The 23,124-nt window shown below is 49.2% G+C and overlaps 1 protein-coding gene across 1 annotated transcript in view; it reads right to left on the minus strand.

Moving 5' to 3' along the window:
* Positions 1–23,124, minus strand: part of IGF1R (insulin like growth factor 1 receptor) — a 292,269-nt gene that overhangs the window by 27,061 nt on the left and 242,084 nt on the right. Inside the window, exons 6-13 of the mRNA XM_078078941.1 lie at positions 17,080–17,294; positions 14,883–15,009; positions 13,326–13,564; positions 10,680–10,847; positions 10,256–10,460; positions 5,467–5,750; positions 4,012–4,148; positions 3,357–3,516 (exon numbers count right to left, since the gene is read on the minus strand). Of these exons, the coding sequence (XP_077935067.1) occupies positions 3,357–3,516; positions 4,012–4,148; positions 5,467–5,750; positions 10,256–10,460; positions 10,680–10,847; positions 13,326–13,564; positions 14,883–15,009; positions 17,080–17,294 (1,535 nt within the window). The remainder of the gene's footprint in view (positions 1–3,356; positions 3,517–4,011; positions 4,149–5,466; positions 5,751–10,255; positions 10,461–10,679; positions 10,848–13,325; positions 13,565–14,882; positions 15,010–17,079; positions 17,295–23,124) is intronic.

Here is a 23,124-nt window from a genome sequence, read left to right on the forward strand (position 1 = left end):
TTTGCAAAAATAAAATGAATGGATTCTCACATATATAGAGCTCAAGCTGTACTGACCTTTGGTGTTTAGATCATAAATGTATTACTTAACCTGTTTGGTATGAAACTGGTATTCTAGTACACTATACTGACCTTTATCTGTCTTAAGACAGTTCCACAGACAATTTAAAAACACCTAACTGGATGGCACCCCTTGCCAAAGTTGCTCTGATTTCTCCCCAGACATTAGGGTCTAGTTACAAGCCTGACTGCGACACCTGCTCATCACCGTCACCAGCACTTAGATGACAGGTGCCAGGCTGGACACTGGGGATGCCGTTGCAGACTCTGCTGGAAGCCAGAAGTCAGCGTGTTCCCAGGTGACACAACCAAAAAGGTGGACCACCCACACTGCAAGGACGCGGAGAGGAAGGGAGAGGAGAGAATTGAGTCGGGGAAGCTTTGCAAGTGCAGAGGAAATGTTGGAGATGATACTGGGAAAAAGCAGGGCTGGCTCCCAAGGGGCCTGTTCAAGCCAAGCAGTTTGAACCTCATTCTGCAGATGAAAGGGAGCCAGTGTGAGCTCTGGGCCCCGCAGCGAGCCGAGCAGATCTGTGTATGTTGGGATGGTGGTGCCTGAGGTCAGCCTGAATGGAGGAGGCAGGCACGGCCACGTCTCGGAGGGTGCCGGGGGCGGGAGGGGACCTGGCTGTGTTCTGCATTAACCAGCCCAGACCTCACGAAGAGACCACTGCCTTTTGCTACGAATGAAGAAGACTCACAGAGATGAACTGTCCTCCCCAGGGTCACACAGACAGCTGGGAAGCCATGGTCCTGGGACCTTTCCTGCTCCCACAGCTCAGACCTACCCCCACGGCAAGGACCCTAGGGGCCGTTCGCTAATGGTGGTGGCAGCAGGGGCAGGACTTCAGTGACACAGAAGACGCAGAACCAATGGGTTGAATGGGAAATGGGTGGCTGGAGAGAGAGAGAGAGAGAGAGAGAGAGAGGAGGATGTAAGGTTCCAGACTTGCGTGGGGTATGGATCATGGTGCCACTGACTAGACCTTGGGAACAAAAGGATAGAGAGATACTCTGAGGGCAGCAACTGTGATTTTGGTTCTGGTACTCATGGGAGCGGGAGGCCCTCGTGGGATACCCAAGTAGAGATGTCTATGCGGAAATGATGGAACTCACTGGGGACCCAGTGACACCTGGTAGTAGTCACACATCAGTGATTATTTTGCCCCTAAAAATCATCGTCATCATCATTATGACTCTTTATGGATTATTAATGCTATTTTAATTTTTTAACATTAAGGACATTTTCCTCAGATCACTCTCAACATGGATGCATCTCCTGCATTTTTTAATTCTTGAAAACACTCTCAACTATCACTGCCTTTGGGAAGCCAGCCGAGTTTTAGTTTTTCTTCCCAAGGACTACTACTTACATTCATATCACTTAGCCTACTGGTCACGTTGTACCATGTTCTGTCTGAGTTTCACAATTCAGTGGGGACACGGAGAAACTGGAACACAGCCGGAGAGGAGCAAAATGATGAAATGGCTAGAAAATTGGTCTCTGCGACTGGGCAACAAGAAAAGGCCAAGAGACTGGAGATTATTTAGTCTGGAGAAGAAAAGTCTGAAGAGTCATTTAATAGCATTCAAGCACATGAAGGGTTCCTAGAAGGACAGCGGTTGCCAGAAAGCTCGCAAAGCTTCCGTCTCCTCTGAGGATTAAACAAGAGGAAAAGAGACTACGCTGTAGCAGGAGAGTCTTGCCTGACAGAAGGACAAACAGCAAAGCAGGCATGCAGATCCCATTTTCCTGCAGTATGTGCCAACTTCTGCTGGAAAGAGTCCATCAGAGGGGCTCTCGGGGTTCCCAGTGGCATCCCAGCACTCCCAGGGTTAGACGGGGTAGCAATGGCAAATGGGAGCGGGTCCCCTCCGAAGACAAGCCAAGGCTGCTACTTCAAAGACTGCGGCCTGATGCAACACTCCTAAACCTAGGCTCTGTTCCTAAGGGATGGAAGCAGAGAAGAGAGAACAGGGGAGAAGAGAAAGCCAGCCACAGCTCTGGAGAGGGTTCTAGGCATTACTGGGAAGGTTCTAGCACTGGACTGGGTGGCAGAGGCTCACTGGGGAGAGCAGGTTAGGGGGCCCCATGGAGAATTCAGACTCTTTTAGCTGATGGAATTCTCTGCCTGAGCGATCTGTTTACCCCTAAAACCTGAACTCAGGCACAGTTCCAGGCTCATAAAATGTTACCTCAAGGTCTGCAATTCTATGCACGCCATCCTTCTTTTGATATCTGTACTATTAGGATTTTCAAATATCTGTCTTTGACTTTTAGGCGCTAACCAGGTGGACGGCTGGATTGGTTGGATCCTGAATTTAAGAACTCAGACGCCAGCTCGGGGCAGCACAGATGTGGGACCCAAGAAGAGACCATGGATGTGGGGACCACCCAATGGACCCCAAAGTAGCACCAGTAAGCACGGTGGGCTGCTCCTTCACGTGGGGCAGTGAGGAATAGTGTTATGCCAAATTAGATCCCATTACCTGAACATGAAATCATCCGAAAAACTGGGTTCCTAATAAGAAACAGAAACTCAATGTGGAAATAATGAGGAATATTTATGTCACCAAATAAAATACTGCATTTTCTCAGCCCAGGAAGCATAGGGCCCATGGTGCACTTACACGTTTTACGAAACCCAGTTTTCAAATCTGAAATCCTAGCCTAGTACAGTCTTCTAAGAATTCTGTCTTGTCAACGGCTCGAGTATAAAATCACAACATGGCCCAGTCTCTGTGCCAGACAGCGAGCGCTGTGTGCATTTGATGTATGTTGGTGCTTTAAAAGTGCATCTGTGTTTTTACCAACAGGGCAGTGAAGGGGACAATGCCTCAGTGTGAGATGCCGTTCCAAAGACTCCTACCTTGGAACAGGCTGGATCGGATGGCCCCCAGATTTTGGTCACCGTTAGGATTCTAAGCCCTAAATCCGAGCCCTAACCAGCAGCCCGAATCGGACAAGAGGTGGAATGGTCAATTCCGCATTTTGTAAAATGCTTCACACATAAAACAAGTTGAGAGCAAAGGCCTCTTGCTGACAACCCCCCCCCACCCTCAAAAGGGGCTCAGACCCTCTCCCTGACCATCAAATGAGGTAGGAACTCCAAGCAGCAGCTCCCCCTGCTCGAGCTCCCAAATGAGGTGCTGACCAAAGTGTGACCCTTCTGAAATCTGGCCAACTCGGTTCCAACGGAAAATCAGAAAGTTAGAGAAAGCCCCGACAGCCCAGGCTTTCCCAAGCCCGGCCCAACCCGCTCTGCATCTTCCAGCTACTCCTTCCCCAAGCCTTACTTTTGGCTGGGACGTAGAAGAACACAGGATCCGTCCAGGACCCATTCCCAGAGAGAGAGGTGGCCTGGATCCGGGCCGTATAGTTCCCGGGGTTGAGCCGGTTAAGCTTGGCACCTCCATACTTCCTGTACTCCTGTCTCGATACACATTCCCGCTGATCCTGGGGGAAATAAAACACAAGTGCCAATTCCCCACAAGCATGTGAGAAATGGGTGCCTCTTGCTGTCCCATCTCTCGCGTCCCACCTGACAGTGATCCCAATTTGCAATAACAGGGAAGAAACCAAGTGTTGAATGGCAGTCTTCCAGTAACTGTAAACACTCCCAAGTTCTAACCAAATATATATCTATTTTTTTGGTAATCAAAAAGAGCTCCAGAAAAATAAAAATTTCTTTCTGGCTTATGCCGAACGATCATTTTCTGTAACAAAGTAGTTTCTTAACGGGGAGAACAAGCCCCCCTCCTCATATACTCTGAGTACTCTCCTCAAAGATGTGTGGAGCTAGTAGAAGGACTTAAGTCCTCACTGCCTTAGCTCCTCATTTTATGGGGTTAAGTCCTCAGCTAACTGGGAGGTGACCTGTGCTGTCCTGTGGCACATGCTATCAGTTGGAATGGGGACACACCCAGATGCGGACCACTGCGCCAGCCTTACCTCGATCTGTGATCCATATTTTATTTCATACATTAGAATCAATCCATTGGGATTCTCAGGTTCCGGCCACTTTAGAAAGATGGAGTTTTCAGGCCTCGACTCCCAGGTCACCGGCCCAGGAATGTCATCTGCTCCTTCTGTGCAACAATTTAAACAAGCGATAAAGTCGGATTCGGGTCCGTCCCCGCCCCCCCGAGTGGGCTACTCTGAGCATGCCCTCCCCCAGTCTGTGTGTGCAGGGCTGAGGGCGGGGACCACATATACTCCCCCAAAGCCGGCTGCTCACACATAGCACAGGGTTTGGAATCCAAGCAATGTAATGACCTGTGAGTCTCAAGATGCCACGATACCTTCCCTCCCCTCAGCAACCGCGCCCCCTCACCCCACCCCAGAAAAAGCCCGCTGTATCAAGTACAGTCGGAAAATCCCGGCAGCTTGAGTAACTTATTTCTGGTATTTGGCTTCTCCCACTCGAGAAAGGAAACTATGTGATGCCGTCAAACACAAGCAGCATCGAAGAGGCGCCTCGTGAGCAGGGGTGGCTGGCAGCAAGCCTCCAGGCGGCGGCATGGAGCCCTCCAGGCCTGCATCTGCACGCGGCAAACGCAACTCTGATGCGGGCATGAAGGACGGCCCACGAGCTGGGCCTGCGTCCACCCTTCCTCCAGCCGCTGCCAGCTGAGGCTGGGTGCTTGCACTCTTGCTTCTGCTTAAAGCAGCAAGCCAAGTGGTGAGCAAGAGTCCCTGCAAGTTACAGCCGGGGAAGGCTCTGAGAAATGAGCTGGCTTCTGTCTCTCCCAGGAGGGTGGGGAAACTGAGGCCAGGGAAGCTGACAGCGGCCTTGAGATATGCTGTGCGTCCCCTCCTAGACTCCACTTCTTCTGGGCTCCTTCTCTACTACCTGCTAACCCCGGGCAGGAAAGAGGATGGGCAGTTCACCTATCCTTAAAGATGGATGGATGGCAGTGTAAGTAACAGGCAGCTTCTAACTTCCAAAGGGGAAGGTGAAGACCCAAGAGGCAGGACCAAAGGCTACTCCAGCAGTTGACCTTGAGGAGTGAAGGTCACTCTGAGTCAAGGCAGCTAATGGATTCCACTGAACCTGACGACTCAGGAGGGACCGGGCAAATTTACGTGTGTACAAATGGGGAATAGGGCCATGGGAATGTACAATGTGAACCAAGTGGGAGGAGGGGAGTTGACCCCGAAGGGCGCTCCCTGCTCTTGTAGGACTTTGCGCGAAGACTGGGTTGGGAATGATGTCATTATGAATGGACTCCATTCCCTGGGCTGCTGGTCTACCATCCTGCCTACAAATGACCACCCGTTCTTTAATAAGCAGGATGGAGACTAAGGGTCATTGCCCTGGATGACAGATTCTGTGTCCATAGAACACAAGCTTCTCCACTGGGCTGTGAGTGAGTCAGGAGTGGGGTTTGCTGGATCACACCCTACCTGCAGGCATGGTTCTTGCAAAAACAAAGTTGGAGGCGCTGCAGCCCAGCTTCTCAGCCTCGTGGTTACAGCTGTGGATGTCAATGCGGTACAAAGTAAAAGGCCGGAGGTTAGAGATTACAGTTCTCTCCTTGTTATCCACTCTGCTCTCAAAGAAAGGGTATTCTGTCTCGAGTTCTTCTGGGTCTGTGATATTATAGGTGTCTGCCACCGTGGTGTTCCTGCTTCGGCTGGACATGGTGGTGTTGGTGACTTGTGTGACGTCTCTCCGCTTCCTTTCAGGTCTGCAAGGAAGAGAGAAACTTGGCCTGTAAGCGCCTCTACCTCTTTTGTCCCTTCTATGACTTGGGTTAGAGTAACGGAAAGAAAAGAAAAATCTTAACTTTGGATGAAAGGAGCTATTCAGCCCCTTTGGATAAGGACCAACAAATAATACGGGGATTTCCTTCTCCGTTATTTATTTTGCTTTCTCTACTCTGCAAACCTCAGAATCGGCACACAAACTGCCCCCTGGCTCCCAGAGTGGTTACTCGATTGTATCTAGAGGCAAACAAATGCCTCAGTCACTCCTGGCCCTGCAGCATCCTGGCCCTTTGGTCAGAATGTCCGTGCCACCTGGTCCACTGACCTTATGGTTAAGCATTAAACGTGACCACCCTGCTGGCCACACTAAGATTTATTAGGGGGTGAGGTGAGAGGTGAGCTGTGTGGTGTAGGCCCCAGCGGGATGGCTTCTCTGACCCCCTCTGTAGAAAGAAAGATACCAAGCAGCGAGCACTTGCTTGGACCCCCAGACCCTTCCCTCTGGGGCTCCCACTGACTCTCTCTTCCTCTGAGACCCTAGTGTCTGTATTTTTCACACTCCTGGACGTCCTTCCAGTCTGGCTCCGCCTCACACTCAGCAGTGACCTCCTGTGGCCTCTCCAAGGCCCCGCTGTTGCCAGTGGTAAGATCATTGTCATGGCCCTGGACTAGGGCTTAGAACAACAGCTACAAAAGCAATAGGACAGCAAAAGAGAAATCAAAAGAGAATGTTCACACCCAAAGGGCAGATGAGGCAGTCCATGCAGCTGGACAGGGGGGCTGTTCCAATGGCTACTGTTGTGGGCTTTGGGCTCCCCTCAGAAACCTCAAACACAAGCCCCTCGCGTTTACTGGAGGCAACAGCACGTGAGAGTAAGCACCCAGGCGGGAAACCGCCACCCTCAGGCCAACCACCAGAAACAGGGGAAAGCAGGCTGCCGTCCGTTCTGCACTGAGGCTGTCCGCGGGCGTCACGCATCCTGTGCGCAGGCAAAGGGTGGGGAGGAAACAGAACCAAGCTCATCCGGGAAAGAAAACTAAGAGCCCAAGGCAAGGAGAAAGACCACAAAGTGGGAATGCTCATCAGTTCTCATGCAGGGGAGAAAGAGAAGTCCCACAGGGAATCAGGGCACCTGGGAAGCCGTTGTGGCTCAGCTGACTCTCAGCAGGCTTCCCGCGGGTCCTTATTTGCCTTGAAGTGAAAAACTTGGAAGGGAAAAGCAGGGGGCTTGGGGAAAGGGCCTCTGGCTCCCCAATCTGCCTGGCCCATGGATTCCCCCACACAAAATGCCATCACCACTTTTGTGCAACGGCCCAGTGGGTCCTAACCTAAAACACGAACCATTCAACCCAGATATGCTCATTCCACCAGGTAGAGAACCGCAGAGGCAGGCCGTGTGTGAATGGCCCCAATGCATTCACTTTCATAATATTGGGGGAGGAAAGATTAGGAGATGAGGCTGACCATTTCCCAACCTTACACCCCACACACCAACCAACCTTCCTGGGAAGGGAAGGACACAAGGAACTACATTTATTGCTGGGGAGATCTCTTTTGACATCTACCAGAACGAATGTCCTGCTTCTCTTCAAAACCAATGCAACACATAAAACCAATACAACACACCCTTACGTCTGTAAGAGAGAAGTTGCTTGGGTTTAATCCACTGCAAAAAATATAATGCTCTGCCCAAACCTGACTTGACTGGCTTATTCTTAGAATGAATTGGAAGAGGGGCGCCTGGGTGGCTCAGTCAGTTAAGCGTCTGCCTTCGGCTCAGGTCTGATCTCAGGGTCCTCGGATCGAGCCCCACATCAGGCTCCCTGTTCAGCAGGGAGCCTGCTTCTCCCTCTCCTGCCTGCTTGTGCTCTCTCTCTTGCTATCTCTGTCACTATCTCTGTCTCTCTCTCAAATAAACAAATACAATCTTTTAAAAAAAGAATGCATTGAAAGAAATAAAAATTGTCTTTGGATAGCTTAGTTGAAAAACAAAAAAACCTTCCTTTATGATTCAATCATTCTGCCAGCCAGACACTCCTTCTATCAAAATTGTGTTGCAAACTGAGTGGACATGAGAGTTATACCCTTGGTAGGAGGCATTAAAAAAAAAAAAAAAAAACAATATGAAGTTCGTATAAATTGTGGCCGTTCACCGTGGGCAAATACAGTATTTATATTCATCCTAAGAAAAGCCAGAATAGCAGGTCAGACTTGTCTTAGGAGAGAGAATGTCGGGGCCAAAGAGGTGGACGCACGCACTCGTCAGGGGGGATTTGGCATAGAGGAAACTTATTTTGAATTCAATAACACGAACACAATGCATTGCTAATATCCGTGTCACCCACGGCTCGGCCTTCACATTGCCTGATCTTGCGTTCCCCATGTGATGAGAAAGAAAGGTATTGCTTTGTAACTACAAACTGAAAGCTCGGAGCCCTTTAGCAAAGCTTCTCCAATGCCTGGACTCACAACCTGAACTTCTGGCGGGCCGGTGGGATGAGACAGCAATGGAGCCGACAGCTTTCGCTGGAGAATAAACAGATAACTCCTGCCCAGCCTGTCTGGGACACTCTCAATCCATCTGCTTCTGTGGCCACAGGAAGTGCCACTAGCTGAGTCTCTCCGCGGGCATGGGGGGAAATGGCCCACGTTGAGAAGCAGTGCTACCAAAAAGGCAAGAGCCCTCATGTGTCAAAATGTAGGGCCAAGGCCCGAGTGGATCGTTCATGAATCAGGCTGTTGGAGAAGTCACTATGCCTGAATTCTAGTTTTTAAACATCTCTGAGCTCCTCAAACGCTCTTATTCTTGGAAGTACACATGACCTACAGAGAGTCGGGACTAACACTTGAACCACAGCCCTAGGAGGAGAGGTCTCCAGTGGAGCAGGTCAGGGGGACCCACAGAAGGCTCTCCTACCCTCACACTCCAGTGGTTTCAACTCCTAGAGAGGAGAGGATGGGCAATGAAGAGCTTCGTCCTGAAAAGAATGCCTGCCACTCTAAGAGGTCTTTCTTTCTTAATGATTTTTCAAAGCAAGATGGCTATCTTGGACTATTACACAAATATCAGGAAGGTCACTTGACAGGGAAAAAAAATCACTTTAAAAGCCATTTGTTGTTACAACCTAAGTAAGCCTTTAAAGGCAAAGTCATTACAGAATAAACAGAAGCTACGGGCTTCTGGTGCCTCTCAGGATCGGGGGCAGGAAGACCAGCAATCACAGAACACGCCGGGCAGTGGGCTGGCGGCTGGGGCACCGTGGGGACCAGGCGTAGGTGCAACCGAATCCAGCTCCTCCACTCACATTTCAGCCAAGAGGCTGTTTGTAAACGCTACACTATAATCTTCCAGGAGGAAAAGGGAGACAGGGACCACCACTCCGTTTCCATCTCCTTCCCCAGATATTGCAGGGCTACCCTGATGGACTCCCCTTCCGTGTTTTTTGTTTTTTCTTAAACCATTCCTTATTGTGGTAAAATAAAATTTTTGATTAAAAAAATACCCAAATCTTGCCATTTTAGCCATTTTTAAGCGTACGATTCAGACACTGATTGCATTCATGATGTTGTGCAACCATCACTGTTTCCAACATTTTTCATCACCTCAAACAGAAGCTCTTAGACCCACTAAGGCCCAACTCCCCATTTCCCCCTGCCCCCAGCCCCTGGAAACCTGGCATGCACTTCCCATCACCATGAATTTGCCTCTGGTAGATGCTTCCTATGAGTGGAATTCTACAATATCTGTTCCTTTCGCATCTGGCTTCTTTCACTTAGCATGATGTTTTCAAGGTCCATCTGAGTGGTGCCTTTCGTCAGAATCTCATTCCTTTTTATGGCTGAATAATATGCCATTGCCTGGCTAGGCCATATTTTGCTTATCCATTCATCCCCTTATGGACACGCGGCTCGTTCCCAGCTTTAGCTACTGTGAGTAGTGCGGCTTTGCACACCTTCACCTCCCTCCGCTCTTTGTCCGCTGCTTCTCAAACCTGCTTGTCAAGGGTGCCCAGGGCACTGGGCTGTGCTTGCAAGTTGGGCCGCTTTCAAAACTCACTCTGGTCTTCTCCCTCTTGCTTCACTTCTCCTCAGCCGGGCTTCGAGAGGCCGCAGGGAGAAGTGGGATGGGCAGGAAGGGCCCGCACACCAGCTCTTCCATTCGCTGGTCTCCATGGGTGGGGGCCTCTCTGAGCTTCACTTCCCTGCCCCCCACCCAGCTGAGCCCACCTGCCCTTGGTGGGAGGCCCTGTGGCCGAGGCAGTGGCACTGATGCGCCCGCGGCCCCCCCTTTCCTTCGCAGCTACCTGCCTTCCACAGGCACCCCACTCACCCAAGCTGGCAACGTGTTCTGTTCTCCCCCTACCCTGATGGCTACGGGGTTCTGCCCTGAAGCTGCTGCCCTACAAACCACCCGCGGGGAGAGCGCACCACAGAACCTGCCTGAGGAGCACCAGCCTGGAGACATTTTCCAATGACACTTGGTACCTGGGCACAAAGATGGAGTTGTGCAGAAAGTTCTCGAAGACTTTGCGGTACTCGGCCTCCTCCTTCTCGGCCTGCTTCTCGGCCTCGGTTTTGGGGCAGGCGCAGCAAGGCCCCTTCTCTCCGCCGCACACCTCGGTCTTGGGATTCTCCGTCACCTCTTCCACGTCGATGGTGCCATCGGCATACTTCCTGATGGGGATTTTGTCTGCTCGGGAAAGAGAAGCCCGACAAGCGCAGACATGAAAGCCAGGTCAGATGGGCTGGGGAGCCGAAGGGGGCAGCCGTCAGCGCGTTTGATCGAGAAGGTGGCTGGTTTCCACCAAAGGGCTCCAACTGTCAGGGGGCTGTGTGTTACGTCAGGGCGCGGATACGTCCGGACGGCGGGAGTTGGGTTCCGGGTCCCCCCCCCCCGTGCCCCCCTTACCTTTGGAGCAGTAGTTATGCCGGTAAAGGTAGCTGTCCTGAGGCTGCCGCTGCCATCTCACGATGTAGTAACTGAGGTTGCCGTTGGGCAGGGAGGGCGGGTTCCACTTCACGATGAGCTGAGAGGAGGAGTTGGACGCGGAAAGAACGTCCAGGGGAATGGAAGGAACTGGAAAGGCGAACAAAGGATGCTTCAGACAATGGAATGAACCCCGAATCCAGGCGCTCAGGCACTCGCTGCAAGCCCACAAGAAGCCACGGGTTGGACCCGGATAGGGAAACGGCGGTGAATGCGGACACGTGAAACAAGAAGTGAACCGTGTTTTGAAATCATATCAATTTAAATGCCCACATTTCTCTCTGTAGTATCTACTCTCAGGTCAGCTCTATGAAAACAAACATGACTGAGCGGCACATGGAGAAAGGTCGGGGCGGGGGCATGCCAGGATTACAAGTGGGTGGCTTAAAAACCTACAGCTAATTCAAACACTGGATTGCTCTCGTTTATTACATCCACCGTTCTCCAAATTGCCTGACTCCAGCAGTTCTACCAAGTGGGGAAACGGACTGACTTGGGTTTCATCTGAGATTCTGGAGCTCTGATAAAAATGGCAAGATGCCAAAATGAAAGGGGAAGTGAGAAAGGGCAGGAGTGTGTGTGCCCGTGAGTGTGTGCATGGGGTGTTTAAGAGGCGTGGAGGAAGAGGGCCTGCAAGTCTCTCAGTTCTATAACCACACTTGCATGGGATGAATGAGATAGGACTAGGAAAAGCAGTCCACAAACCCAAACACACACAGAGCCCCGACTGCAAGCAATGGACTCTGTTACCAGCCGAAGAATATTCATTTACAGGCACAGCATAATAATCTGGCCAAGCTTTATTTTACTACTGCCTCCCAAACCGAAACCCAGAGCTACCTTACGTATAAAGGGCAAACGCATCCCAGGACCACTGAAATCTTATTTTCCTTGGGTTCACAAGAAAACAATGATTTTTGGGGGTTTTCCAAAGTGCAAGAGACCTCTTTACTGTCTATCACTTAAACAACACAGTCATCCAAGCCACTTTTTTAAAATTTCAAAGGGGCGAAGAGTTTAAGGGTACTTTAAGGCCCATAATATCACAGACAAGGTTCTGAACACCTGTACGGAGTGATGCTTTAGGGAAAGGTTGTGACTTATGCCAGCTTTCAGGAAAAACATAACCACTGGATGCTCGACCACTTTCAGTTACCAAAGTCAAGTATTTCAACAATAAACAGCTCACCCCTAAGAGTTTCAAATCTAAGTGTCACAAAAAAGCAGAGGCAGAGGACCGAGTCTTCCTCTGTCCCTACCACTTGTAAGGACCAGGGGCCAAGATGTAGGGAACTGGCCCAATTTGTATCGTGCTTAGTTTTCCATCTTTGGGGAAAGGAAATACATTTCTTAAGAATTTGTCATATAATTAGGGGCACCTGGGTGGCTTAGTCAGTTGGGTGGCCAACTCTTGATTTCAGCTCAGGTCATGGTCTTGGGGTCCTGAGGATCGAGCCCCACATCGGGTTCCGTGTTCAGTGGGGAATCTGCTGGAGGATCTTCCCTCTCCCTCTCTCTCTGTCCGCCCCCGCCCCTGCTCTCTCTCTCTCTAAAGAAAGCGAATGGATTAAAAAAAAAAAAAAAAAAAAAGAACTTGTCATAATAAGGAAAGATTCTTATTTTTCCTGAGCTGGCTACAATAAATTACTTCCAAACCTAGAAGAATAATAACTTGTTTTGTTGCCTTTGAGCCTCTGCTACACCACCCCACACCCAGGATCAGAAGCCTGTGCCAGATTTATTTCTATAAACACTTCAGGGTCCATGGCATGATTGTGACCACTTCTGGGATCCTTGAGATGGGGCAGGGGAGGGGAGGGGGAAGCAGGCATTGTGTGAGCCAAAGGTTTTCCCCATCAACACTTTTTCCTCACCATCTCTGCCATTTAAATTTATTTTGTGCTACCTTTTGGGTGTTTTATAAAACAGCAACCATCCAAGGATATTTATCATTGTCTTTAGAAATGATGTGCGTTTTCCTGCCTCTAAGCTGGTTTTCATATACTTGGCTAATATACACAAACGTTTGCTTTCATCAGTTCCAGATTCTGGAGTTGAGAAAAATGAGGTGGTTTAGGAAATGAAGACAGAGACAGAGGGAGGAACATTTTCACCAGCAAATATCTGGAATGTCCACAGTATACTCTGTCTGACGTTTTCCAAATTCTGTCTACCTCCTTGGAACCCTTGCCTCTACAGAATGAAGATGGAAAACCCATAAGCCACATGAGGTAACTGAAAGACCAGATCAGCATGTGTTCAATTCCTGGAGGTTCAACTATGAAAATAAAATAGGGGGCTGGATCCCGGCTGGGTCCTCCAAACAAACCACCCCAGCCCCCTTGGAGGACCTGGGCTTACTGGCACAGAGTAGGCAGATGATGGAAGATGGACCAGAAAAATGGCCCAGAAGAGCCTAGGTTATTGGGACTGGGAAAAAAATGACATGATATAGCATTATATATTGATAAGAAAGACATATAAAACACAGACTGGTCCAGGATCGAGACATCTTGTAATAAGCACGGTGAGCTCACGAAAAATACAGGATGGGCAGTGTGTGGATACCTGAAGCATTGGTGCGAATGTACAAGATTTCACTTTTGGCCCCACGGATGTGGTCGTTCTCCACCATGGTGAGGGTCACCGCCTTGACATACACAGCATACTGCGTCCAGGGCTTCAGTCCATGCAGTAGAATGCCAGGCTCGACGTCCTTGTTGGGAGGGAGGTCCACATCCACCATGTTCCAGCTGTTGGAGCCGCAAGCATCCTGACCATCATACTCCGTGACGTTTTTAAAAGGTCTAGAAAGACAGTGGATGAAGCTCAGAGGAAGGTTTAGGTCTCGGACATCAAAGCTCCCAGAAATCTTCCCTAGTGGCTTAGCACGTCACACTTTCTATAATGGGAATTCTAAATAAAACAAATAGTCCGTTGGATTTGTACAGAAGAATAAAATGAAGCAACGGGACCCCAGGTTTTACCACATTTACAAACGCACTATAGAACTGCATACTCTGCCTCAGGAAGAGTAAATTCTAATTGTTACTGGGATTGAAAACACTGCTCCTTAAGCATGCAGGCAAAGGCTATTTTTCTCTCTTCCAATTGTGGCATTTTTCACCATTAAGAAAAAAAACAAGCATAATCATTTCATGCAAACATCAGCTACTGATGAAGAAACAAACTTTTGGGGGAAAAGGACTTTTGCTACAGAAAAACAGCTTCTACAATAGAGCTTCCAAAATCTCATTTGCTGGCAAACAACCGTGATTGCTTAAGTATCTTATAATACTCAAATATTTAGCTTCCAGATTGTCTCCGATCCTAGCATCAACTCCTTGGTGAGATTACCAGCCGACATTGCCAAAGCACTGGGGGATCTATCAGAGAAGAAAGTATTTTGCACACATGCTTGGGCGGGTAGGGATTCTCCAGCTAGCAGATGAAAGGGCTGGACAGCCCCTGGCCGCTGGCTTCTGAAACAGATGTTAACCTACCCTGTCCTCATGACGGAAGACCACGAATGACTCCCATCCATAAATACACTGAACGCCTAATGATCCCGAGACTCGCTTTTTTTCATGGCTATAACCCCGGGGAAAGGGGACCAGATACTGTCATTGGTGGCTCTTGTTCCAGCTCTGAGGAAGCCAATCATCGGGGAAGGAGACCTATAGCATCAACAGTGGGAGCTGGATACGGAGAGTAACTAAGGAGGCTGGTGGAACCACTTGGATAAGGAGGCAAAGAAAGGAAGAGGGGGACCAAAAGAGCTACCATCTGGAGGAACAAGTCATGGCTGCTGAGGCAGGTGAAGATCACTGGAAGGCACAAGAAAAGCCCCCAGCAGATTTTGGGAGAAATCATGAAAGGTTCAGAACATGAAGGTCAGTCTCTCTCCATTTTCCTTCCCTAGTTCGTGACCTAGAGCAGAGGACCAGGTCTTGGGAAGGGCTCATGGAATAAGATGATAGATCTGTCTGGGGGTCACCTCCAGGGGAGCTGAGCATCCTGCGGGGTGTTCCTGGAGTACGGGTTACAGGGCACATCCTCTATCCCACTTTATGAATGTTGGGACTTTACCTACAGCCCCGCCCACAGGACACCACAGAAACTCACGCTTCCTTGTAGTAGACAGTGAAGCTGATGAGGTCCCTGTAGTCGGGGGGCCGGTAACGGTGCCACGTTATGATGATGCGATTCTTCCACGTGGTCGTAGAGGTGAAATGCAGGACGTCACTTTCACCTGGGGCACAAAGGTATATCTGTGAGTGACAGAGATCAACGTCCATTTCCTCCACATGTCTGACAAGTCACCTGCCCTGCCCTATTTCCCTCTTCTCCAAAGATGGCTGTACACGCCAAGTCCCTTCCTGGACTTCTCCATGGCTCTCTTATTTCTACTAAGAGCCCAGACATTTTACCACACGGAGCTGCAACGAAGCCCGTTCCTTTGTTTTAGCACACTTGGTTGGACTTGGACCCGAATCTGTGATTCCTAACCTGACAGGGAAGAACTGCTTGATTGAGCAAGGCACCTGGTCTTTCTGCTGATCCCTAAGACCTGGGCTCCCGAGGGGACCAGGGAAGGTGAGGATAAACCCCTAAGCTGGGCTGAATCTTCTGCAATAGGTTGGCACCTGTCCTGCAGTTGCGGATCTCCACCTGCTTCTGTGCAACCAGCAAAGACAGGCGAATGGCCCAGGTTGCCACAGGGGGGCACGTTTCTGCCTCTAAACTTGGCATCGACCTGGAAGGGCACGGGCAGTCCTGGAAGGCCTCTGGCTGGGGCTGACACACTGACAAGAACAGTGTCATTGGCCAAGCCTCCTGTGCACTGTGGGAAGTCGCTGGGGAGCTACAGCAGGGACCCTGCCCTGAGCCCCGACTTGTTCCTCCGGCCAGATTCAAATGACCTTGAGAACCAGGGCGGAGTTGCTGACTGCTTCCCCCAGGGAGACCCAAAGCTCCCCGACGGACTGTCTTGCCTGCCTCTATTTGCCTGAACCCCGACACATACGCAGCAGGTGAAGCAGTGGCTGATTCAAAGTTTACTGCTTAAAGTTTACTTTAACTGGCTAAAGGCAGTTAAAAGTAAGAAGTCAGTGGGGCAAAATGTGCCAGATCGGAGGTCAGAACAAAGTTGCAGTTCCTGCTAATGTGTTATTTAAGGTGAAACCATGATTTTGTTTTCAAAGGAAAATGAATGGCTTCTGTATTCACAATGTGACCTCTCAGACTGGCTGACTTGGAGGGGAAAACACCTGGAAAATGCTCAGCCACATCTGCTCTGCTATGATTCGAACAGGGGGGATGGTACGGGCTGCAGAGGGCGGGTGAGGGAGAAGGGGCCGGTTGCCAGCATACCATGCCGCTCCGTGTCAGGCTTCTTCCTTCTAAAAGCTCTTCCAGAGCAATCTGAGTGTCTACCAGGTAAATCCATACACCAGCAAAACTAATCAGTCAAATGCTAATGGTTTCACAAGTCCTCCCCTCCCGTGTGTGCGTGTGTGTGTGTGTGTGTGTGTATGCATGTGTGCAAATCACCTCTGATCATGTAAATTACTCTATTTTTTTTTTTCCCTAGGACCCTTCCCTTATTAAAAGCCGATGGCGGAGAGACAATTTACTTTTATAACCCTATCCAGCCGAACAGAACCACAACATTTTCAAAAGCGGCTTGATATGCAGGGTTAGATGAGAGACGTGCTGTTAGATCTCAGATACAAGACCTGAAAGTATATAACCACGGCAAGGTTATAATTATGTGTTTCTCAATTTAAAAAGCAGTATCCATTCAGGGAGGTAGGCTCTATCTTTTTCGTGTTGGGGTGGGAGCAAGGAGAAGGCCGAGGGAGAGACAGGGAACCCATGGCCACCGCGCTGGGCTTGGAGCTCAGTCCCCTCTGCCCTGAGGCTTCCCCTACACTGTGGGAGACTGAGCTGAGCATGCTCCCCGGCAGTGGAGAGGACAGGCTCTTCCTTGAAAAATCATCTCACTGTCTGCCTGTGCCTTAAAAGACATTGAGCCCTGCATTCTGTAAGCACTTCCATAAAATACTCCCTTTGAGCAGAAGCCTATTTACAAATGCTTAGCACACTCCTAGGGATGCTAAGGAACATTGACAAATACGAATCTGTCATGAATCGGCCCCACTACTGACTCTGAAGATACACACACGTATGGGCAAAGTGCTGGTTCAGGAGGCCCCGTGTCCGTCCCCCCACCCCCACCCCAGTGAGACGAGGAGGGGGCCACCCATGGAGCCATCATTCTAGATCGAAGGAGGGGCCACAGGCTGTTGGGTCCACTCACAGGAAGCTCGCTCTCCATTGTTCCTGGTGTTTATGTCCCCTTTGCTCTGGCGCCCCTTAGTCCCTGTCACTTCCTCCATGCGGTAAATCTCGGAGACGCACAATTTGGGATTGAAAGCAAAGTACATTTTCCCAGCTTTGATGGTCAGGTTGCGGTGGTCCCAGTCCCACAGCTGCTGCAAGTTCTGGTTGTCCAGGACATAGAAGGAGTAGTTCCTAGAAGCACAGAAATCACCGTGAGTGCTCTTGCCCTTTCCCAGTGTCCCCTTCCCACCTGCTGGCCACCCCACACCGTCCTCTTCCGCACGTGGCTCCGGAACACTCTGCCTTTGCCAATGAGAGATTTAGTTATTAACAGTGTGTAAGAGTGGACAGTTACTGTTAACAATAGCAACAACATGATTCAAGGACAACATATTGAAATTGATAAGACACTAATTAATTTTAGGACCTCCATTACCAACAAATAACGCTTCTCACACCAGAGGATATTACTGGAATCATTCTGTAGAAATGCCTTTGGGTATTTCTCTCAGAGCAGAGTATGTATAATGCACTCGAAATCAGTCCATGGGAGAACAGATATGCTCGGCTACTCAACCGGAACGGCTTACATATTTGCTGTAGAGAGTCTGCCATTATCCTTAGGGGTAAATCCCATCCATGCCATCAGCGGCGTATGATGGGTTAGGGGAGAAAATGGGACAGGGAGACAGGCTCGGTGGTGGACCAGCCCTGGGCCCGCTCCCTCCTCCAGATTCACCCCATCCTACAAAGCCTCAACCAGAGTCTCTAGAGAAAGTGGGCCACCCATCCAGGCCACAGTGACTCAGTGTCCAACACTAGGTTAGTGTGCGCAAGGCTTGTTTTCGGAGTGCTGGGCCCCACTCCCAGAGTTTCTCATTAGTAGGGCTGGGTGGGCCAAGAATCTGCATTGCTGACCTGCACACAGGGGATGCGGGCACTGCTGGTATTGGGAGCACCCTTGGAGGAGAACTGGTCTAACAGGTGCTGGGCACCAACAAGGGGCTGGAGGTCCAAAGCTGACCAAGTGAGATATGGGCCCTGCCCCTAGGGGGATGCACACAGAAGCAGCTACACCTGCTGACTGAAGGAAAGATGGAAGGACGGCCAGAATCAGCAACAGCTATCTCTGGCTCCCCAGAGGGAAATCCATCCCCCAGGGGGTGCCAGTGTAGACAGCTACAGCTGAGGGGTCTGGAGAAAAATCCAGGCCGTATTCCTCTTTTTCTAGGGCCCTGGGGAAACCAGGCAGGCAGGGCCATGCTGCCCATCCAAGTCCTCCATGATCAAAGGTCTGCTCCCCATGGGCCTTGAATCCTTCCTCACCCCTTCCTGGTCCCCAGCCTCGGGCTCTTTCTGGAGCTCACTCAAGCACTTTATACAGAACAGAGTCTGGGAATTGGTGCAGCACTCTGAGCTATTGCTAATATCCACTGAACGATCCAACACACGAACTGCAGAGAAGAAAGGATCCAGCCCTCTTTCCAAAGCCAGGATAGCCTGGACAGAAGTCCAGAGCCCTCCTCTGCCCTGGAGGCTGTGTCCATGGGGCACCTCTCTGCACCTGATGGGGTTCCTCACATATATCATACCAGCACCTCTACCCGCCTGGTCGATCCTCAGCCTGAGTCTCATTAAGAAGAAAGCCAAAGTTATGGTTATAATGCTGCCAAGCAGACTTGTGACACATGCCTGGGAATTCACAAGGGAGTTCAGAGACGAGGATCCAGGAGTACAAATGTCATTAATGAGCCACGTAGCCATAGGCAGTTCCCTAGTACTTTCTGTAGCCATCCATCTAGTTTACTTGTAGCGCTAGGGGTGGGGGCATGAACACACACTCAGAGGACAACAAGGGGTATGAACATCTGAGCTTGTTTTACGAGTCTAAGACTCTAATGCCCGGGAGGAGTCACAGAGCTGAGATGGAATTTGCCCCATCAGCCTGAGCCCAAGCCCTCCACAAGCCCTGGGCCCCGTCCACAGACGTGCAGGGGGTGGATGTGGGAACCCTGCCTGCACACGGTTCAGTGAGCCAAGTGAGTCCAAAGGCAGACCTCTGAAACCAAGCTAGCCTCCTCACTGACCCACCTTGAGATCCTGGGACACATTCAAGGCCACCGAAGCAGGTTTGCAAAAACCTGCGAGTCGATAATATTTTCCTCTCAGGAAGAGCTCACTCCCTGACACATATATCCACTGGAAAAGGAACTTAAGACATTGTCCACATGAAGCTAGACTCGGGATATGCAACACAAGGCCATGTATAAAAGTGGGAAGCACTGGGATCTGGCAAAGTGAGACCTGCCGTACCTTGGGGACAGTCGCCACCCACATCTCCTCTTTCCCCCAGTACCAGGCTGCAGCTGATGCTGGGTGACCTGGGTCTTCAGACCACTGAAGGTGGGGTTTGCATGCCTCCTACGTAGGCCCATTCTCGTCCACGAATACTTTCAGCTCTGAAGGACTCCGTAGTGCCCATACCAAGCCCAATGGGTCTGGTTGCTCCCAGGTTCCTCAGCTGGCCCCCAAGGGACAGAACCTCCTTGTTGGTGCAGAAACCTCTAGGCTGGAAGTAAAGGCCCATTAACCCGGTCAAACCTCTGTCTCAACGCAGGATGAGGCTTCTTTTTAGTAAACTAATTTTGCTGGCAGGGAACAGAAACCACACTGAAAATACCTTCTGAACAAAACATGCTTCTCCTCATGGGAGGAAGCATGAATTATAAATCAGGAATTTGACAAATGAATGGCAGGCCCACTGAAATTCTGTGTGTGTGATTAATCACTTTGAAAAGGAAGATTATCTTTTTACAGTAAACACAAACATTTTTTACAACACTGAGAAGGCCTGGAGCCAGGATACCAGTATCAATAAAACCCAGGCGTCACGGAGCCTCTGTGAGCGACAGAAAAATAAAAATAAAACCCTCATCGGAATAATAACCAAGCCATTCATGAGCTGCCTGTCAATACTGCCCTCGCTTTTCCAACCCCAGGTTGGGGCCTGGCTCCCCCCAAATTCCCCTTCCATGATCAGGTGACAATTAAGAGATGGTAAAAGGCAGAGACCGCTCTGCATGTTTTACACACACACACACACACACACACACACACACACACCTTTTCATTATTTCCTAAAGGAAATGACTATATAAGTCAATTACTCAGTAAATGTCATTTCCTAATTGTTCCTAAACTTACTGCCTTTACATTCAAAGAATATTTTAAAAAATTAAGTTGTTTTATTTTTACTGTAGCTTACACAGATGCCTGGGTTTTATAGGTATCGGTATCCTGAGTCCCAGCCTTCTTAGTGTGGCAAAATATGTTTGTTTCTGTACTTGGGTGGGCCCCATCTGACAAAATGTAGACCAACTGAGATGGGCTGGAAGCAGCTGGTCATGTCCATGATGATATCTGTATATTATCTGTGTTGGTATTCTGAATGCCGAGCGCACACTATGCACAGAGGTGTTTAACTGATGGCTCCAGGCTTGGGGCTATCTTACCTCTGAATTATCAACAACCACCCACCTCCCCACCTGCCCTGATGAAGGGCAGGAAGGATGTGAAAGCAGAGGAAAGCGAAAGTGCTAGGGATTTGCACGGTACACAGAAGTCAAACCCGGGGGTAGGGTTTGGAGCATCGCATTTGAGAATCCAAAGATCAGGGTCTGAGCGACATCTCCACCACTTACTAGAGCAACAACGCTAGGCAAAGTACTTATTTGGCTTCTCCCAGGGTGGGGGCAATGGGTGTGGAGGCCTGGGAGTCCAGACAACGGGGGTAGGAAGGGATACTCCCCCCCACTTTCAGCCTTTACTGACAAATTGGGGGAAAAAATCTGCAAATATACAACTGATTATTCCCTTTTGCTTCTCAGAGGAGAAAGCATGGACTCTTTCCGGCTGTCTCTAGGGGGCATCAGAACCCAGCACACAGGGACTACCTCCAGCATCCTAGCAATCTGCAACAGATACAGGATTTGGCTTTTTCCGCAGATGCTCACACCATATCCAATCTCCTCCAAATCCAGTATTTACACCAACCTTGGGGGTTCAGCAAGGGTGGGAATTTATATTCAAGTGGCACTGGGTACCAAACAGAATCTCAGAAAATGTTTCTTCTTTGAGGTTTTTTTTTTGTTTTTTTTTTTTTTTTAAATTTCAGGCTTCTTTTTTTTTTTTTTTAATTTTTTTTTTTTAAGATTTTATTTATTTATTTGAGAGAGAGAATGAGAGACAGAGAGCACGAGAGGGACGAGGGTCAGAGGGAGAAGCAGACCCCCCGCTGAGCAGGGAGCCCGATGCGGGACTCGATCCCGGGACTCCAGGACCATGACCTGAGCCGAAGGCAGTCGCCCAACCAACTGAGCCACCCAGGCGCCCTCTTTGAGGGTTTTCTAAATAGCTTAATTGAGGTATAATTTACCTACCAAAAATTGTACCCATCCTAAGTATACAGCGCCATGAGCTTCAGTAAATACATGCAGCTGTTCCACCAGCACCACTATGCAGTTTCTGAACATTTCCATGATGTCAAAGTTCCCTCCCTGCCAATGGTGGTCAATCTCTGCTCCTACCCCCAGCCCTGGCCAATCTGCTTTCTATCTCTATAGTTTTGCTTTTGCTAGAAACTAATGGAATCATACAATGTGTAGCCTTTTGTGTCTGGCTTTTTTTCACTTAGCTTAACGTTTCTGAGGTTCACCCACGTTGTTACATTATCGTCAAATGGTATTCCATTGTACCACATTTCATTTATCCATTCATCTGCTGATGGATATCTGGATTGTTTCCAGTGGGTTTTTTTTTGGGGGGGGGTAGGGGGCTCTAGTGAATAATACTGTTATGAACATTCACATTCAAGTCTTGTGTGGGCATGTTTTCATTTCTCTTGGGAAGATATTGGGTAGAGCCTGGAATTGCTGAGTCACATGGTTGAGTCTTTATTTTTAAAAGTCCCAGGGAAGTATTAACACCAGCCCTGTTGCAACCTAATCTTAGAGTTGCAGGAAGGTAGAATGAAGCACCAAGTGTTGCAAAGTCAAGTGGTGGGGTCATGAGTACAGAGATGCCTAAATGCACCCAAGAATTTCAAGTCTTAGAACCCTACCACCTCCATCTGCTTTTAGGCTTTTCGGGGCAACGATCCTTGGTGGCACCAAAGAATCCGAAATTTTACCTCTTTCTTTGTCTGATGCCATAAGAAAATAATGTTTGTCCACCTTAAGGAACTGTCCAGATAACAGAAATATTTTGTTTTCTACTCAAGGGCTTAAAACTCAGTCATTTTATAGAAATCTTATACATGTGTATTACAAAATCCACTTCCTTCTTAAACAGCAGAAAAACCTTGATTTTCTTAATGTCTAAGGTTATTACTCTAGAAACACATCACGTAAACAGACTGCGTGACATCCTCAAGGAAACTGGGATGTCTGAGTTCTTATGGACAAACTGATGACTGCCTGATGCTGTCCGGACCTTGTTCTCCAGCCACCAACTGCCCTGCCGTCTGTTTGGGTGTGATTCTGCCTACATATTTCACCGCCCTGGAAATCCAATGACAAAATTGGCTCACTCTGGATATAGACTAGAGCTCTACTCCAGCTACAGTGCTTGAATTTCGTGTTCTGGATGTGACTCAGTGGTCTGGGCTGCTCAGGGGACTTGGAGGGAGGTCTTGGTTCCAGTTTGGAAAGCCAAGGTAGTCAGATACAGAGGATCCCGGCACTATGGATTCATCTGTTCTCCATCAAAACAAAATGCTATAAAACTCCCATCCTATTGAACCAAATGGAGGCACTTATTTATGTTCTCACTGGCTGTAGAAGTTCAAGAAAAATAGTACTTAAAGGCAATAGTGTGACACTTAAATATTTAGGAAAAAAGGCAAAACACTTTAGGGATTCACATATGAGAAGAAGAAATAACAGGGCATAGCAGTGGTATCCAATCTTGGCTACATACTGAAATTACTTCGGATTTTTGAGAAAAATCATTGATGCCTAGATCC

The sequence above is a fragment of the Halichoerus grypus genome, chromosome 8, assembly GCF_964656455.1.
Source record: "Halichoerus grypus chromosome 8, mHalGry1.hap1.1, whole genome shotgun sequence".
NCBI classification, from domain to species: Eukaryota; Metazoa; Chordata; class Mammalia; order Carnivora; family Phocidae; genus Halichoerus; species Halichoerus grypus.